This window comes from Sebastes fasciatus, chromosome 6 (assembly GCF_043250625.1).
Source record: "Sebastes fasciatus isolate fSebFas1 chromosome 6, fSebFas1.pri, whole genome shotgun sequence".
In the NCBI taxonomy this organism is placed as follows: Eukaryota; Metazoa; Chordata; class Actinopteri; order Perciformes; family Sebastidae; genus Sebastes; species Sebastes fasciatus.
In genome coordinates, this window is record NC_133800.1 from 37,707,786 (window position 1) to 37,722,026 (window position 14,241).

General features: G+C 35.5%; 1 protein-coding gene across 1 annotated transcript; it reads right to left on the bottom strand.

Annotated features, from left to right (window-relative positions):
* Window positions 1-2,577: 2,577 nt before the first annotated feature.
* On the bottom strand, window positions 2,578-13,709 carry ciz1b (cdkn1a interacting zinc finger protein 1b). The gene is made up of 13 exons (XM_074639681.1): window positions 13,610-13,709; window positions 12,594-12,666; window positions 10,315-10,500; window positions 9,514-9,599; window positions 9,076-9,131; window positions 8,852-8,992; window positions 8,531-8,625; window positions 8,344-8,437; window positions 6,106-6,210; window positions 5,802-5,990; window positions 5,611-5,665; window positions 3,051-3,172; window positions 2,578-2,924 (listed from the first exon to the last, which is right to left on the bottom strand). Exons 2-13 carry the CDS (start codon window positions 12,620-12,622, stop codon window positions 2,877-2,879), a joined length of 1,206 nt encoding a protein of 401 aa, XP_074495782.1. The 5' UTR covers window positions 12,623-12,666; window positions 13,610-13,709; the 3' UTR covers window positions 2,578-2,876.
* Window positions 13,710-14,241: the final 532 nt, after the last annotated feature.

Sequence of the window (14,241 nt, forward strand, 5' to 3'; positions counted from 1 at the left end):
TGTGGACGCGCAGAGTGACGCATGCCACGTGGACTGAAACCTGTTACACTTTAAACACTTTAAACTCATTAAACTGGTTTAATTTAACTTTAAACTCATTAAACTGGTCTAATTTAACTTTAAACTCAATAAACTGGTTTAATTTAACTTTAAACTCATTAAACTGGTCTAATTTAACTTTAAACTCATTAAACTGGTCTAATTTAACTTTAAACTCATTAAACTGGTTTAATTTAACTTTAAACTCAATAAACTGGTTTAATTTAACTTTAAACTCATTAAACTGGTTTAATTTAACTTTAAACTCATTAAACTGGTCTAATTTAACTTTAAACTCAATAAACTGGTTTAATTTAACTTTAAACTCAATAAACTGGTCTAATTTAACTTTAAACTCAATAAACTGGTCTAATTTAACTTTAAACTCAATAAACTGGTTTAATTTAACTTTAAACTCAATAAACTGGTCTAATTTAACTTTAAACTCAATAAACTGGTCTAATTTAACTTTAAACTCATTAAACTGGTTTAATTTAACTTTAAACTCAATAAACTGGTCTAATTTAACTTTAAACTCAATAAACTGGTCTAATTTAACTTTAAACTCATTAAACTGGTCTAATTTAACTTTAAACTCAATAAACTGGTTTAATTTAACTTTAAACTCAATAAACTGGTCTAATTTAACTTTAAACTCATTAAACTGGTCTAATTTAACTTTAAACTCAATAAACTGGTCTAATTTAACTTTAAACTCATTAAACTGGTCTAATTTAACTTTAAACTCAATAAACTGGTTTAATTTAACTTTAAACTCAATAAACTGGTCTAATTTAACTTTAAACTCAATAAACTGGTCTAATTTAACTTTAAACTCATTAAACTCTCAATAAACTGGTCTAATTTAACTTTAAACTCATTAAACTGGTCTAATTTAACTTTAAACTCAATAAACTGGTCTAATTTAACTTTAAACTCATTAAACTGGTCTAATTTAACTTTAAACTCAATAAACTGGTTTAATTTAACTTTAAACTCAATAAACTGGTCTAATTTAACTTTAAACTCAATAAACTGGTCTAATTTAACTTTAAACTCAATAAACTGGTCTAATTTAACTTTAAACACAATAAACTGGTCTAATTTAACTTTAAACTCAATAAACTGGTCTAATTTAACTTTAAACTCAATAAACTGGTCTAATTTAACTTTAAACTCAATAAACTGGTCTAATTTAACTTTAAACACAATAAACTGGTCTAATTTAACTTTAAACTCAATAAACTGGTCTAATTTAACTTTAAACACAATAAACTGGTCTAATTTAACTTTAAACTCAATAAACTGGTCTAATTTAACTTTAAACTCAATAAACTGGTCTAATTTAACTTTAAACTCAATAAACTGGTCTAATTTAACTTTAAACACAATAAACTGGTCTAATTTAACTTTAAACTCAATAAACTGGTCTAATTTAACTTTAAACTCAATAAACTGGTCTAATTTAACTTTAAACTCATTAAACTGGTCTAATTTAACTTTAATTAAATAAAACATTTATAACAGTTATAGTCATGTGTAGATGTGACCTGTCAACGTCATCAGAGACTCTTCAGGTGATTTAATTGATCAGATAATAAACTGAAGATTAATAAACTACAGCTGCTCTTATAGAAAAATAAAGTAAAATAAAATAGATAAAATGTAAATAGAAATAAAGGAGTATATAACATTTCAATTATTTACATAATAATACAATATGTGTGTAAAGAAATATATGTAATAAAATTGAAAATAAGAATACATGAAATACGTAAATTAAATACAAATGTATATTTTTTATGTTTTTCTATGTTTTCTATCTCAGTAACTGAAATCTAGAAAATAATCATGTGATTAATCAATAATAAAAATAATCACTTTTATGTAATAACTGAAGGTACTTTGGAGATAATTACTACATCAATTATGATGTGTTATTGTAGATTAAGTTAAAACTGTATTGATCCTCTGGGACATTCACAAACCAGCCAGTAGTATATAGAGTTATTAAAAGTAACTGCACATTAATGCATCATTATTGATTTCAAACAACAGGAAGCTGACATTCCTCTCCATTTTCAGACATTTATATTGATTCACGCTGAAAATAATCAGCAGATTAATAAATAATGAAAATGATCGTTAGTTTACGTAGTATTGGCATTATAATAATAATAATAATAATAGTTATTATTATTATTATTAAAAATAATAATAATAATAATAATAATAATAATAATATAATTTTCATCAATAACATTGTTTTCAGGGGCTTGACGTTTTGGTATAATAATAATAATAATAATAGTTATTATTATTATCATCATCAACAATATAATTAAACGAATAAACAAACGTTAAAATCAATATTAACATTGTTTTACAGAGCTTGAAGTTTTGGCAGTATTATTATTATTATTATTATTATTATTATTATTATTGATGCTTTGTGGTTCTTTTTTGCTTCCATGTTTTTTTATAAACTAAACTACAAATCGGACCTGTCAGTTTTTTAAAATGATGTCAACAAAACCATTTGATCAAACAGCCGTAGAACCGGACACTTTATGATTCTTCAACTTGTGGACACACAACAAACATTTATGGTTGGTTTGAGTCTCTTCTAATAATCCGTTAATATCAATATTAACTATTCATTTAAACCATGATGAGAGTTCAGTGAAGCTGTCGTTCCTCTGAGAGCCACCAGGCGTCAGTGAAGACGAGGAGACATCCACATATCAGCCATCTTTAATGTTCTCATAGTAAAGTTCATGATGTCATCGTCCATCCATCACCTGGACACACAGATGCATTGTGGGATACGGAGCAGGTCAGCTGACAGCTGATGAGTCTTCAGGTGTCCTCTGAGATCTCTGGCTCTGAAACACAAAACACACACACACACACACACACACACACAACACTGTATAACATGTATATATATATATATATATATATATATACACACACAACTATATGTCTGTGTGTGTGTGTGTGTGTGTTACCTGCAGGTTGAGGTAGTGTGTGTGTGTCCTGCAGTGTGTGTGTCGTGCCGTCGTCTCTCTGTAGAAGAACTTGTTACACAGTCGACACAGGAAGCCAGAAACAGGAAGTACGAAGCTACTTCCTGTTGAGAGACACATACATTGATCTGTTCTAAATGAACCTTAAAGGAAATATTTAATCCTCTTATCAACATGGGAGTGGACTAATATGCTGCTTTATGTAAATGTATGTATATATTTATTATTGTAAATCAATGAACAACACAGAACAATGACAGATATTGATCCAGAAACCCTCACAGGTACTGCATTTAGCATAAAACAATATGCTCACATCATAACATGGCAAACTGCAGCCCAACAGGCAACAACAGCTGTCAGTGTGTCAGTGTGCTGACTTGACTATGACTTGCCCCAAACTGCATGTGATGATCATAAAGTGGGCATGTCTGTAAAGGGGAGACTCGTGGGTACCCAGAGAACCCATTTACATTCACTGATCTGGAGGTCAGAGGTCAAGGGACCCCTTTGAACATGGACATGACAGTTTTTCCTCTCCAACATTTAGTGTTAGTTTGGAGCGTTATTTAACTCCTTCATGACCAGCTAGTCTGACATGGTTGGTACCAATGGATTCATCAGGTTTTATAGTTTACTATGATACAAGGATCGGACTTTTCTTCTGCTTTTCGTACATTTCCAGATTTTTTTTGTATTTTTCTCAGACATTTTTCAGACTTTCTTGGGATTCTTTTTCTGAAATTTTTCTAACTTTTGATTGGACATTTTCCAGACTTTTCTTTTTCCTACTTTTTTAAACTTTTTTCTGACTTTTTATTGGATATTTTTTGGACATATTCGGACATTTTCAGACCTTTTTTTGGACCATTTTTCAGACTTTCTAGGGATTCTTTTTCTGACATTTTTCAGAGTTTTTTCTGACTCTCTTTCTTTTTTTTTTACCTTTTTTCCGAAAGCCATTTTACATTTTTCAGCATTTTTTTGTCATTTTTCTGACTCTTTTTACCTTTTTTCAGACTTTTTTCGAACTTTTGATTTAGATATTTTTCTTTTTTTTTTTTTTTTACTTTTATCGGTCATTTTTCTGACAATTTTTTTTTTTACTTTTTTTTGACATTATTCCGAAATATTTCTGACTTTTCATTTTTTCCGGACATTTTTATGACTTTTTGACATTTCTCTGACTATTTTTTTTTTTTTTGGACATTTTCCCCAAATTTTTCTGACATTTAATTTTTTCTACATTTTACTTTTTTTCGGACATTTTATGACTTTTTTTTAAAAACTTTTTTCGGACATTTTCCCCAAAGTTTTCAGACTTTTTACATTTTTCAGACTTTTTTCTAACTCTTATTACCTTTTTTTGGACATTTTTCTGACTTTTAATTTTGACATTTTTCTTTTATTTTGTTTTACTTTTATCTGTAATTTCTTTGACTTTTTTGACATTTTTCTGACTATTTTTTTTTTGGATATTTTTCCAAAATTTTTCTGACTTAATTTTTTTCACTTTTTACTTTTTTCGGACATTTTTATGACTTTTGATTTTGACATTTTCTTTTTTTTTTTGCTTTTATCGGTAATTTTTCTGACTTTTTAACATTTTTATGACTTTTTTTTTTACTTTTTTTGGACATTTTTCCCAAATTTTCTGACATTTAATTTTTTCCACTTTTTTCTTTTTTCGGACATTTTATGACTTTTTTTTTTTACTTTTTTCGGACATTTTTCCCAAACTTTTCAGACTTTTTGGACATTTTTCTGACTTTTAATATTTACATTTTTCTTTTCTTTTTTTTTACTTTTATCTGTAATTTCTTTGACTTTTTTCTGACTATTTTTTTTAACTTTTTTTTTGGATATTTTTCCAAAATTTTTCTGACTTTAATTTTTTGATTTTGACATTTTCTTTTTTTTTTTTACTTTTATCGGTAATTTTTCTGACTTTTTAACATTTTTCTGACTTTTTTTTTTACTTTTTTTGGACATTTTTCTCAAATTTTCTGACATTTAATTTTTTCCACTTTTTACTTTTTTCTGACTTTTGATTTTTACATTTTTCTTTTTTTTTTTTTACTTTTATCGGTAATTTTTCTGACTATTTCTTTTACTTTTTTTGGATATTTTTCCGAAATTTTTCTGACTTTTCTTTTTTTTTTAACTTTTTCGGACATTTTTCTGACTTTTCATTTTGACATTTTTCTTTTTTTTTTTACTTTTTTCGGTCATTTTTTGACTTCTTTTGAAATTTTTCTGACTATTTTTTTTTTTACTTCTTTTGGACATTTGTCCGAAATTTTTCTGACTTTTCATTTTTTTTTTAAACTTTTTTCGGACATTTGCCCGAAATTTTTCTGACTTTTTATTGGACATTTTTTCGGACAAAAACCCTCACACATTCACATATCTGAAGGTCAGAGGTCAAGGGACCCCTTTAAAAATGGACATGACAGTTTTTCCTGTTTGGAGCGTTATTTAACCTCCTTCACTACAAGCTAGTATGACATGTACAGTTACCATAGTAACCACAGCAACATACCATATATGGTGTGGGGGTCATATTTCTCCTTGTCTGTTTCCTGTTGGTCAGCTGCCTGCAACACACACGCACACACAAACACACACACACACACACTTCATCAAGAGTTAAAGATGGCCAACAGTAAATAAAACACAAACATCAGCTGAACGTTGTCGTACGTCGATGTCACGCCGTCAGCAGCTGCTCACCTCAACGCTATGCTGTTCCTCCTTCACTTCTTCTTTTCTTACACTTTCTTCCTCTTCATCAGCTACTTCTACCTCCTCCTCCTCCTCCTCCTCCTCCTCCTCCTCCTCCTCCTCCTCCTCCTCTCCCTTGAAGCAGCCGACGGCGTCTACCGTGATCAGCTCCTCCTCCTGAACCTCCTCCAGCTGCACCTGAGGGGACACACCGAGAATCAAACGCACCCTCGATGCTACTCTACTCTTCATCTCACATACAGTACGTACTACTGCTGAGGTACTTGTACTTTACTGGAGTACTTCCATGTACCTGCTCCTTGTGCTCTGCAGACTTCATGTGCTCCACAAACTTCCTGGGAGTCCTGAAGTGGCGTTTACAGACGGGACAGAAGGGACGACACAGCTGCTTACACATCTGGAGACACAACCAGCAAAAGCACATTATACTTCCTGTTACCTCTCCACAATAAAAGCATTGGTTCACAAGTGGAACGTTTTTAATGTGAAGCAGGAAGAGGAAGAGTTCAGTCTCAGCGGCATCTGTGATGTCATCAGCAGTGTCTGTGATGTCATCAGCAGCGTCTATGATGGTCATCAGCAATGTCTATGATGGTCATCAGCAATGTCTGTAATGGTCATCAGCAGTTTCTGTGATGTCATCAGCAGCGTCTATGATGGTCATCAGCAATGTCTGTGATGTCATCAGCAGTTTCTGTGATGTCATCAGCAGTGCATGTGATGTCATCAGCAGCGTCTGTGATGGTCATCAGCAGTGTATGTGATGGTCATCAGCAGTTTCTGTGATGTCATCAGCAGTGCATGTGATGTCATCAGCAGTGTATGTGATGTCATCAGCAGTTTCTGTGATGTCATCAGCAGTGCATGTGATGTCATCAGCAGTTTCTGTGATGTCATCAGCAGTGTATGTGATGTCATCAGCAGTTTCTGTGATGTCATCAGCAGTGCATGTGATGTCATCAGCAGTGTATGTGATGTCATCAGCAGTGTATGTGATGTCATCAGCAGTGTATGTGATGTCATCAGCAGTTTCTGTGATGTCATCAGCAGTGTATGTGATGTCATCAGCAGTTTCTGTGATGTCATCAGCAGTGCATGTGATGTCATCAGCAGTGTATGTGATGTCATCAGCAGTGTATGTGATGTCATCAGCAGTGTATGTGATGTCATCAGCAGTTTCTGTGATGTCATCAGCAGTGCATGTGATGTCATCAGCAGCGTCTGTGATGGTCATCAGCAGTGTATGTGATGTCATCAGCAGTTTCTGTGATGTCATCAGCAGCGTCTGTGATGTCATCAGCAGTGTCTGTGATGGTCATCAGCAATGTCTATGATGGTCATCAGCAATGTCTGTAATGGTCATCAGCAGTGTCTGTGATGTCATCAGCAGCGTCTATGATGGTCATCAGCAATGTCTGTAATGGTCATCAGCAGTTTCTGTGATGTCATCAGCAGTGCATGTGATGTCATCAGCAGTGTATGTGATGTCATCAGCAGTGTATGTGATGTCATCAGCAGTTTCTGTGATGTCATCAGCAGTGTATGTGATGTCATCAGCAGTGCATGTGATGTCATCAGCAGTGTATGTGATGTCATCAGCAGTGTATGTGATGTCATCAGCAGTGTCTGTGATGTCATCAGCAGTTTCTGTGATGGTCATCAGCAGTTTCTGTGATGTCATCAGCAGTGTCTGTGATGGTCATCAGCAGTGTCTGTGATGTCATCAGCAGTGTCTGTGATGGTCATCAGCAGTTTCTGTGATGTCATCAGCAGTTTCTGTGATGTCATCAGCAGTGTCTGTGATGGTCATCAGCAGTTTCTGTGATGTCATCAGCAGTTTCTGTGATGTCATCAGCAGTGTCTGTGATGGTCATCAGCAGTTTCTGTGATGTCATCAGCAGTTTCTGTGATGTCATCAGCAGTTTCTGTGATGTCATCAGCAGTGTCTGTGATGGTCATCAGCAGTTTCTGTGATGTCATCAGCAGTGTCTGTGATGGTCATCAGCAGTTTCTGTGATGTCATCAGCAGTGTCTGTGATGGTCATCAGCAGTGTCTGTGATGTCATCAGCAGTTTCTGTGATGTCATCAGCAGTGTCTGTGATGGTCATCAGCAGTTTCTGTGATGTCATCAGCAGTGTCTGTGATGGTCATCAGCAGTGTCTGTGATGGTCATCAGCAGTTTCTGTGATGTCATCAGCAGTTTCTGTGATGTCATCAGCAGTTTCTGTGATGTCATCAGCAGTGTCTGTGATGGTCATCAGCAGTTTCTGTGATGTCATCAGCAGTGTCTGTGATGTCATCAGCAGTGTCTGTGATGTCATCAGCAGTTTCTGTGATGGTCATCAGGAGTGTCTGTGATGTCATCAGCAGTGTCTGTGATGTCATCAGCAGTGTCTGTGATGTCATCAGCAGTGTCTGTGATGGTCATCAGCAGTTTCTGTGATTGTCATCAGCAGTGTATGTGATGTCATCAGCAGTTTCTGTGATGTCATCAGCAGTTTCTGTGATGTCATTAGCAGCGTTCCCCACCTTGTGTTGTTTGGTCCGTCGATGGATGATGACATCACCACTGAATTGAGTCTGACAGGTGTCACACCAGCGCTGTGCATCAGGACGACGCTCCCTGGAGTTCAAAGGTCAAACAATCAGGAACAGAGTGTGTGTGAGTGTGTGTGTGTGTGTGTGTGTGTGTGTGTGTGTGTGTGTGTGTGTGTACCTGTCCTGCAGTGTGTGTGTTTTGAGGCAGATAGAGTGTGTCATCTCCTTCAGTCTCCTCAGGTGCTCTGATCCCATCATGTGATCCTGAAACACCTGGAACACACACAAAAGTATTAGTAGAACTACAGTAGTAGAGTAGTCCTACAGTAGTCCTACAGTAGTCCTACAGTAGTCCTACAGTAGTAGAGTAGTCCTACAGTAGTCCTACAGTAGTCCTACAGTAGTAGAGTAGTCCTACAGTAGTAGAGTAGTCCTACAGTAGTCCTACAGTAGTCCTACAGTAGTAGAGTAGTCCTACAGTAGTCGAGGTGTCTCTGACCTGTAGGGACAGACAGGTGAGGTCACAGACGTGACAGTAGAGTCCTCCTGTCTGTCTCTCCGTCGTCCCGCCCGTCTGTCTGAAGGCTCGGCTCTCACTGCTCTGCTGGATGGTGACCTTTAGTGACCTCACCGTCTGCAGCTACACACACAGGAAGTATTACAACACATATATGACCCATGAGTGATGTCATAAACTGAGATGACATCATAGTGTGTCATCACCTCACTGAGCTCTGCTGACCCCTGCTGGTCTGGAGGACGTCTGGACCCAACGCCGTCTACAGCGCACACACACACACACACACACACACACACACACACACACACACACACACACACACACACACACACACACACACACACACACACACACACACACACACACACACACACACACACACACACACACACACACACACACACACACACACACACACACACACACACACACACACACACACACACACACACACACACACACACACACACAGAGAGTTAACCCTTTCAGAGCAGTCAACCTGTGTTGACTGGCTTGGTTTGAATTGATAAAAGGAGGGTTGGACCCGGGTCAGATAACCCGGGTCAGATAACCCGGGTCCAACCCGGTCATTGGTGTGAAAGAGGTATTAGTTTCAGCTGATCACACACAGACAGACCTACCTGCTGTGGAGCAGCTCTCACTTCCTGGTTGACCACATGACCCTGGTACTGTCTCTCTATTGGTCAGAGCTGCAGCCTCGTCACCTCTGAGGGAAACAGAATCTCAGTTTAAACAACATCAGCTGATCTACCAACTCCAGTCTGTTGTTGCCAGGGTAACTCAAGTCTCTGAAGCTTCAACTCACTTGTCCATGTATACAAATGCACATTTTAATACAAATAATTACATAATTACATAAATAAATAAAAGGGAAACTTGAACATAAGAGTAAATAATTAATACAATTAATACAAAGATAAATAAATAAAGAAGCAAATTAAAACAAATATCAATTTATGTAAAATGTAATCAATTAATTAATGGCTACATTTATTTTTTATATTATTTTTCATACATTTAGTGAAATATTTATTATTTATTTATTATTTATTTTGGCAGGTTCCGTCCTCCATAGTTTATACGAGCTTATTTCTCTGATCAACATCTTACCTAATTATATATACAGTACATATATATCTATATCTATATATATAGATATAGATATATAAATATATCTATATATATAAGGTGTCACTTTTGAAACTGTGACGGACCTTTCTTACTATATTTTAGAGAAAAGGATTCATCGATCAGCTGAGAAAATCATCAGATTGATCGATAATGAAAATAATTGTTGGCCTAAATGTGAACATCTGGAGGAAGGACAGATGTTGGTTCCAGTTGTGAAGTGAACTCTGTGTCCTCTAGAGGACTCTGAGTTCACAGACCGGATGGAAACTAATAAACAGAATAAAACCAACCCGTCCAGTCGGGCCCTCTTCGTCTCTCCTGAACCTCCGTCGGGTCCCGGCTCTCCTCTCTCTTCTTCTGTGGTGGTGGAGCCGTCGACCTGTTGAGTCACGGGGTGTCTCCGGTGTGCGGGGCCGACGGGGCCGACGGGGAATCGAACCCACGTCACGCTGTTCCCTGCTGCGGGTACAAAACACCTGAGGGGAGGACACGGAGACAAACCAGTCAGACCAGTGAGGCTCCCAGCAGCTGATCAGCTGATGATTACTGATCAATTCATCAGTTCATCGATTGTCTATAAAAACACAGAGGAGGAAGAAGTACTGGCATCTTTTACTGCAGTACAAGTACTAATACTACAGCGTACAAATACTCTGTTACAAGTAAAAGTACAAAAGTATTAGCATCAAAATCTACTTAAAGTACCAACAGTAAAACACATCCTGCAGAATCCTCTAGATTATATTATAGTATTCTAATAATGGTGCATTAATGTATTCATCTATTTAATGTGTCAGCTGGTTTATAAAGGTGGAGCTACTTTTAATGACTTTTTGAGATATTTTATAAATATGTTCTGCATATTTTATACATTTTTGTCTGATAATTTATTCATATTTTTCTGACTAATATCTTATTGGATATTTTACTTATGTTTTTGGGGTTATTTTACTGATATTTTGGATATTTTATTAATTTTGTCTGATAATCTATTAATATTTTTCTGGTATTTAAATTATATATATATATATATATATATATATATATATAAAATAACTATTATTATTATTATTATTATTATTATTATTATTATTCCTAGAGTAATATTAATTGAAGTATTGGTCTGATTAAAGAGAGTGGACTCACCTTTCTGACAGGTGAAACTGGGGGAGGCACATTTTGGATTCATGTTTGTTTCTCAGTTTAATATTGATCTTTGATTTCAGTTTATCTGATGAAATTAGACACAACATTTAAGTCTTGGCTCTGCTGTTACCACAGTGTGACCAGTAACCAGCCAGCCGTACCAACCAGTAACCATACCAACCAGTAACCATCCAACCATACCAACCAGTAACCAGCCAGCCGTACCAACCAGTAACCATAACAACCATACCAACCAGTAACCATAACAACCATAACAACCAGTAACCATAACAACCATAACAACCAGTAACCAGCCAGTAACCATCCAACCATACCAACCAGTAACCATAACAACCATACCAACCATACCAACCAGTAACCATAACAGCCATAACAACCAGTAACCAGCCAGTAACCATCCAACCATACCAACCAGTAGCCAGCCAGTAACCATCCAACCATATCAACCAGTAACCATCCAACCATACCAACCAGTAACCATACAACCATACCAACCAGTAACCATACAACCATACCAACCAGTAACCATCCAACCATACCAACCAGTAACCATAACAACCATACCAACCAGTAACCATAACAACCATAACAACCAGTAACCAGCCAACCAGTAACCATAACAACCAGTAACCAGCCAACCAGTAACCATCCAACCATACCAACCAGTAACCATAACAACCATAACAACCATAACAACCAGTAACCAGCAAACCAGTAACCATAACAACCATACCAGCCAGTAACCAGCCAACCATATCAACCAGTAACCATCCAACCAGTAACCATCCAACCATACCAACCAGTAACCATAACAACCATAACAACCAGTAACCATCCAACCACACCAACCAGTAACCATCCAGTAACCATCCAACCATACCAACCAGTAACCAGCCAGTAACAGTCAATAACCAGCCAGTAACCAGCCAACCATACCAACCAGTAACCATCCAGTAACCAGCCGACTATATCAACCAGTAACCAGCCAACCATACCAACCATACCAACCAGTAACCATCCAACCATACCAACCAGTAACCATAACAACCATAACAACCAGTAACCAGCCAACCAGTAACCATAACAACCATACCAACCAGTAACCATAACAACCATACCAACCTGTAACCAGCCAACCATACCAACCATACCAACCAGTAACCATCCAACCATACCAACCAGTAACCATACCAACCATACCAACCAGTAACCATCCAACCATACCAACCAGTAACCATAACAACCATACCAACCAGTAACCATCCAACCATACCAACCAGTAACCATAACAACCATACCAATCAGTAACCAGCCAACCGTAACAACCAGTAACCAGCCAACCAGAAACCATAACAACCAGTAACCATACCAACCAGTAACCATCATTTTAACCAGTCCTTACCTGTCTGTTCTCCGCTGCTGTTTGACCATGTTGAAGACCAGTTGACCTTTGACCTCTCTGCACCAACACTGACCTGCATGGAAGTAAAAGTACTCATTACTAATACTACTAGTAGTACTACTAGAAATGTAGAAATAAAGTCCCAGCTACCTGTAACAAGTCTGTAACAAACTCCTGTAAATAAAGCTCGTTATTAATTATTACTTGAATGTAAATAAAGCTCGTTATTAATTATTACTTGAATGTAAATAAAGCTCGTTATTAATTATTACTTGAATGTAAATAAAGCTCGTTATTAATGTGAATGTAAATAAAGCTCGTTATTAATGTGAATGTAAATAAAGCTCGTTATTAATGTGAATGTAAATAAAGCTCGTTATTAATTATTACTTGAATGTAAATAAAGCTCGTTATTAATGTGAATGTAAATAAAGCTCGTTATTAATTATTACTTGAATGTAAATAAAGCTCGTTATTAATGTGAATGTAAATAAAGCTCGTTATTAATGTGAATGTAAACAGTTCCTTCCTGAAGTTGAAATAACGCTTAATGAACAAAGAACAGCTGGTTTCTAACTAGGTTTCATAATAAAGAACTCTGTTGGAATATCTTCTAATTTAAAGGCGGAACTCCTCATCGGTCCCATAGAGAATCACTTCATTCTGACTGAACTCAAATTAACTCTATGTGAACAGTAGAAAATATCAGAAGAGTATGGTGTTTAGTTTATGAGCCGAATTTAACCCTGTCAGATATAGACTCCTAACATGTCTTTATTGATTAGATATACCGGACTGGACTCGGTTGAGAAGCAGACAAACGTTCAATTAGCAGATTTTTATTATAAATCTGGCAGCGGTCGGTGGTTTGACAGTTAACGGGATAAAACAGAGACTGACTAGTGTTTTATGCTGCTTAACAGCTTTAATACACAGAGTTATTATTATCAGAGTTATTATCAGAGTAGAGGATATATAGTTTAGATTTAAATACAGTTTAATGCAGCTCAACTCACCCTCAGCAGAAGCTAACGTTAGCTCGGTTAGCTCCGGTTCATGTAAACAGAGAGCGACTCGCTGGTTGTCTCTGAGCGGTTCTGTCGCCTCCTGCTGGCGGGGAGGAGGAACCGTAGCGGTCCGCTTGAGATAAACTGTCTCTGTACTTCTACTATCTAATCTAATCTAATCTAATCTAATCTAATCTAATATAATATAATCTGATCTAATCTGATTTTATATAATATATTATAATATATTATAATATAATATAATATAATATAATATAAAATAATACTATATAATCTAATCTAATCTAATATAATATAATATAATATAATATAATATAATCTGATCTAATAATATGTAATCTAATATCATCAGTACTGAGTAATGAAATGTAAAAAGAAAATAATACAGAAATAAATCTGTTTGGGGAAATAAATATGGGGGGAAATCGTGCAAAAATAAATAAATAAATAAAAACATTTAAAAATAAATATAAAATAAATAAAAATGAATGCAAAAATAAATAAATAAGTCAATACATAAATAAATACATACCTTTAAAATTAATTATAAAGTAAATAAACATAAATGCATTAATAAATAAATACATAAATAAATATGTACATACTGTTCTTTAAAAAAT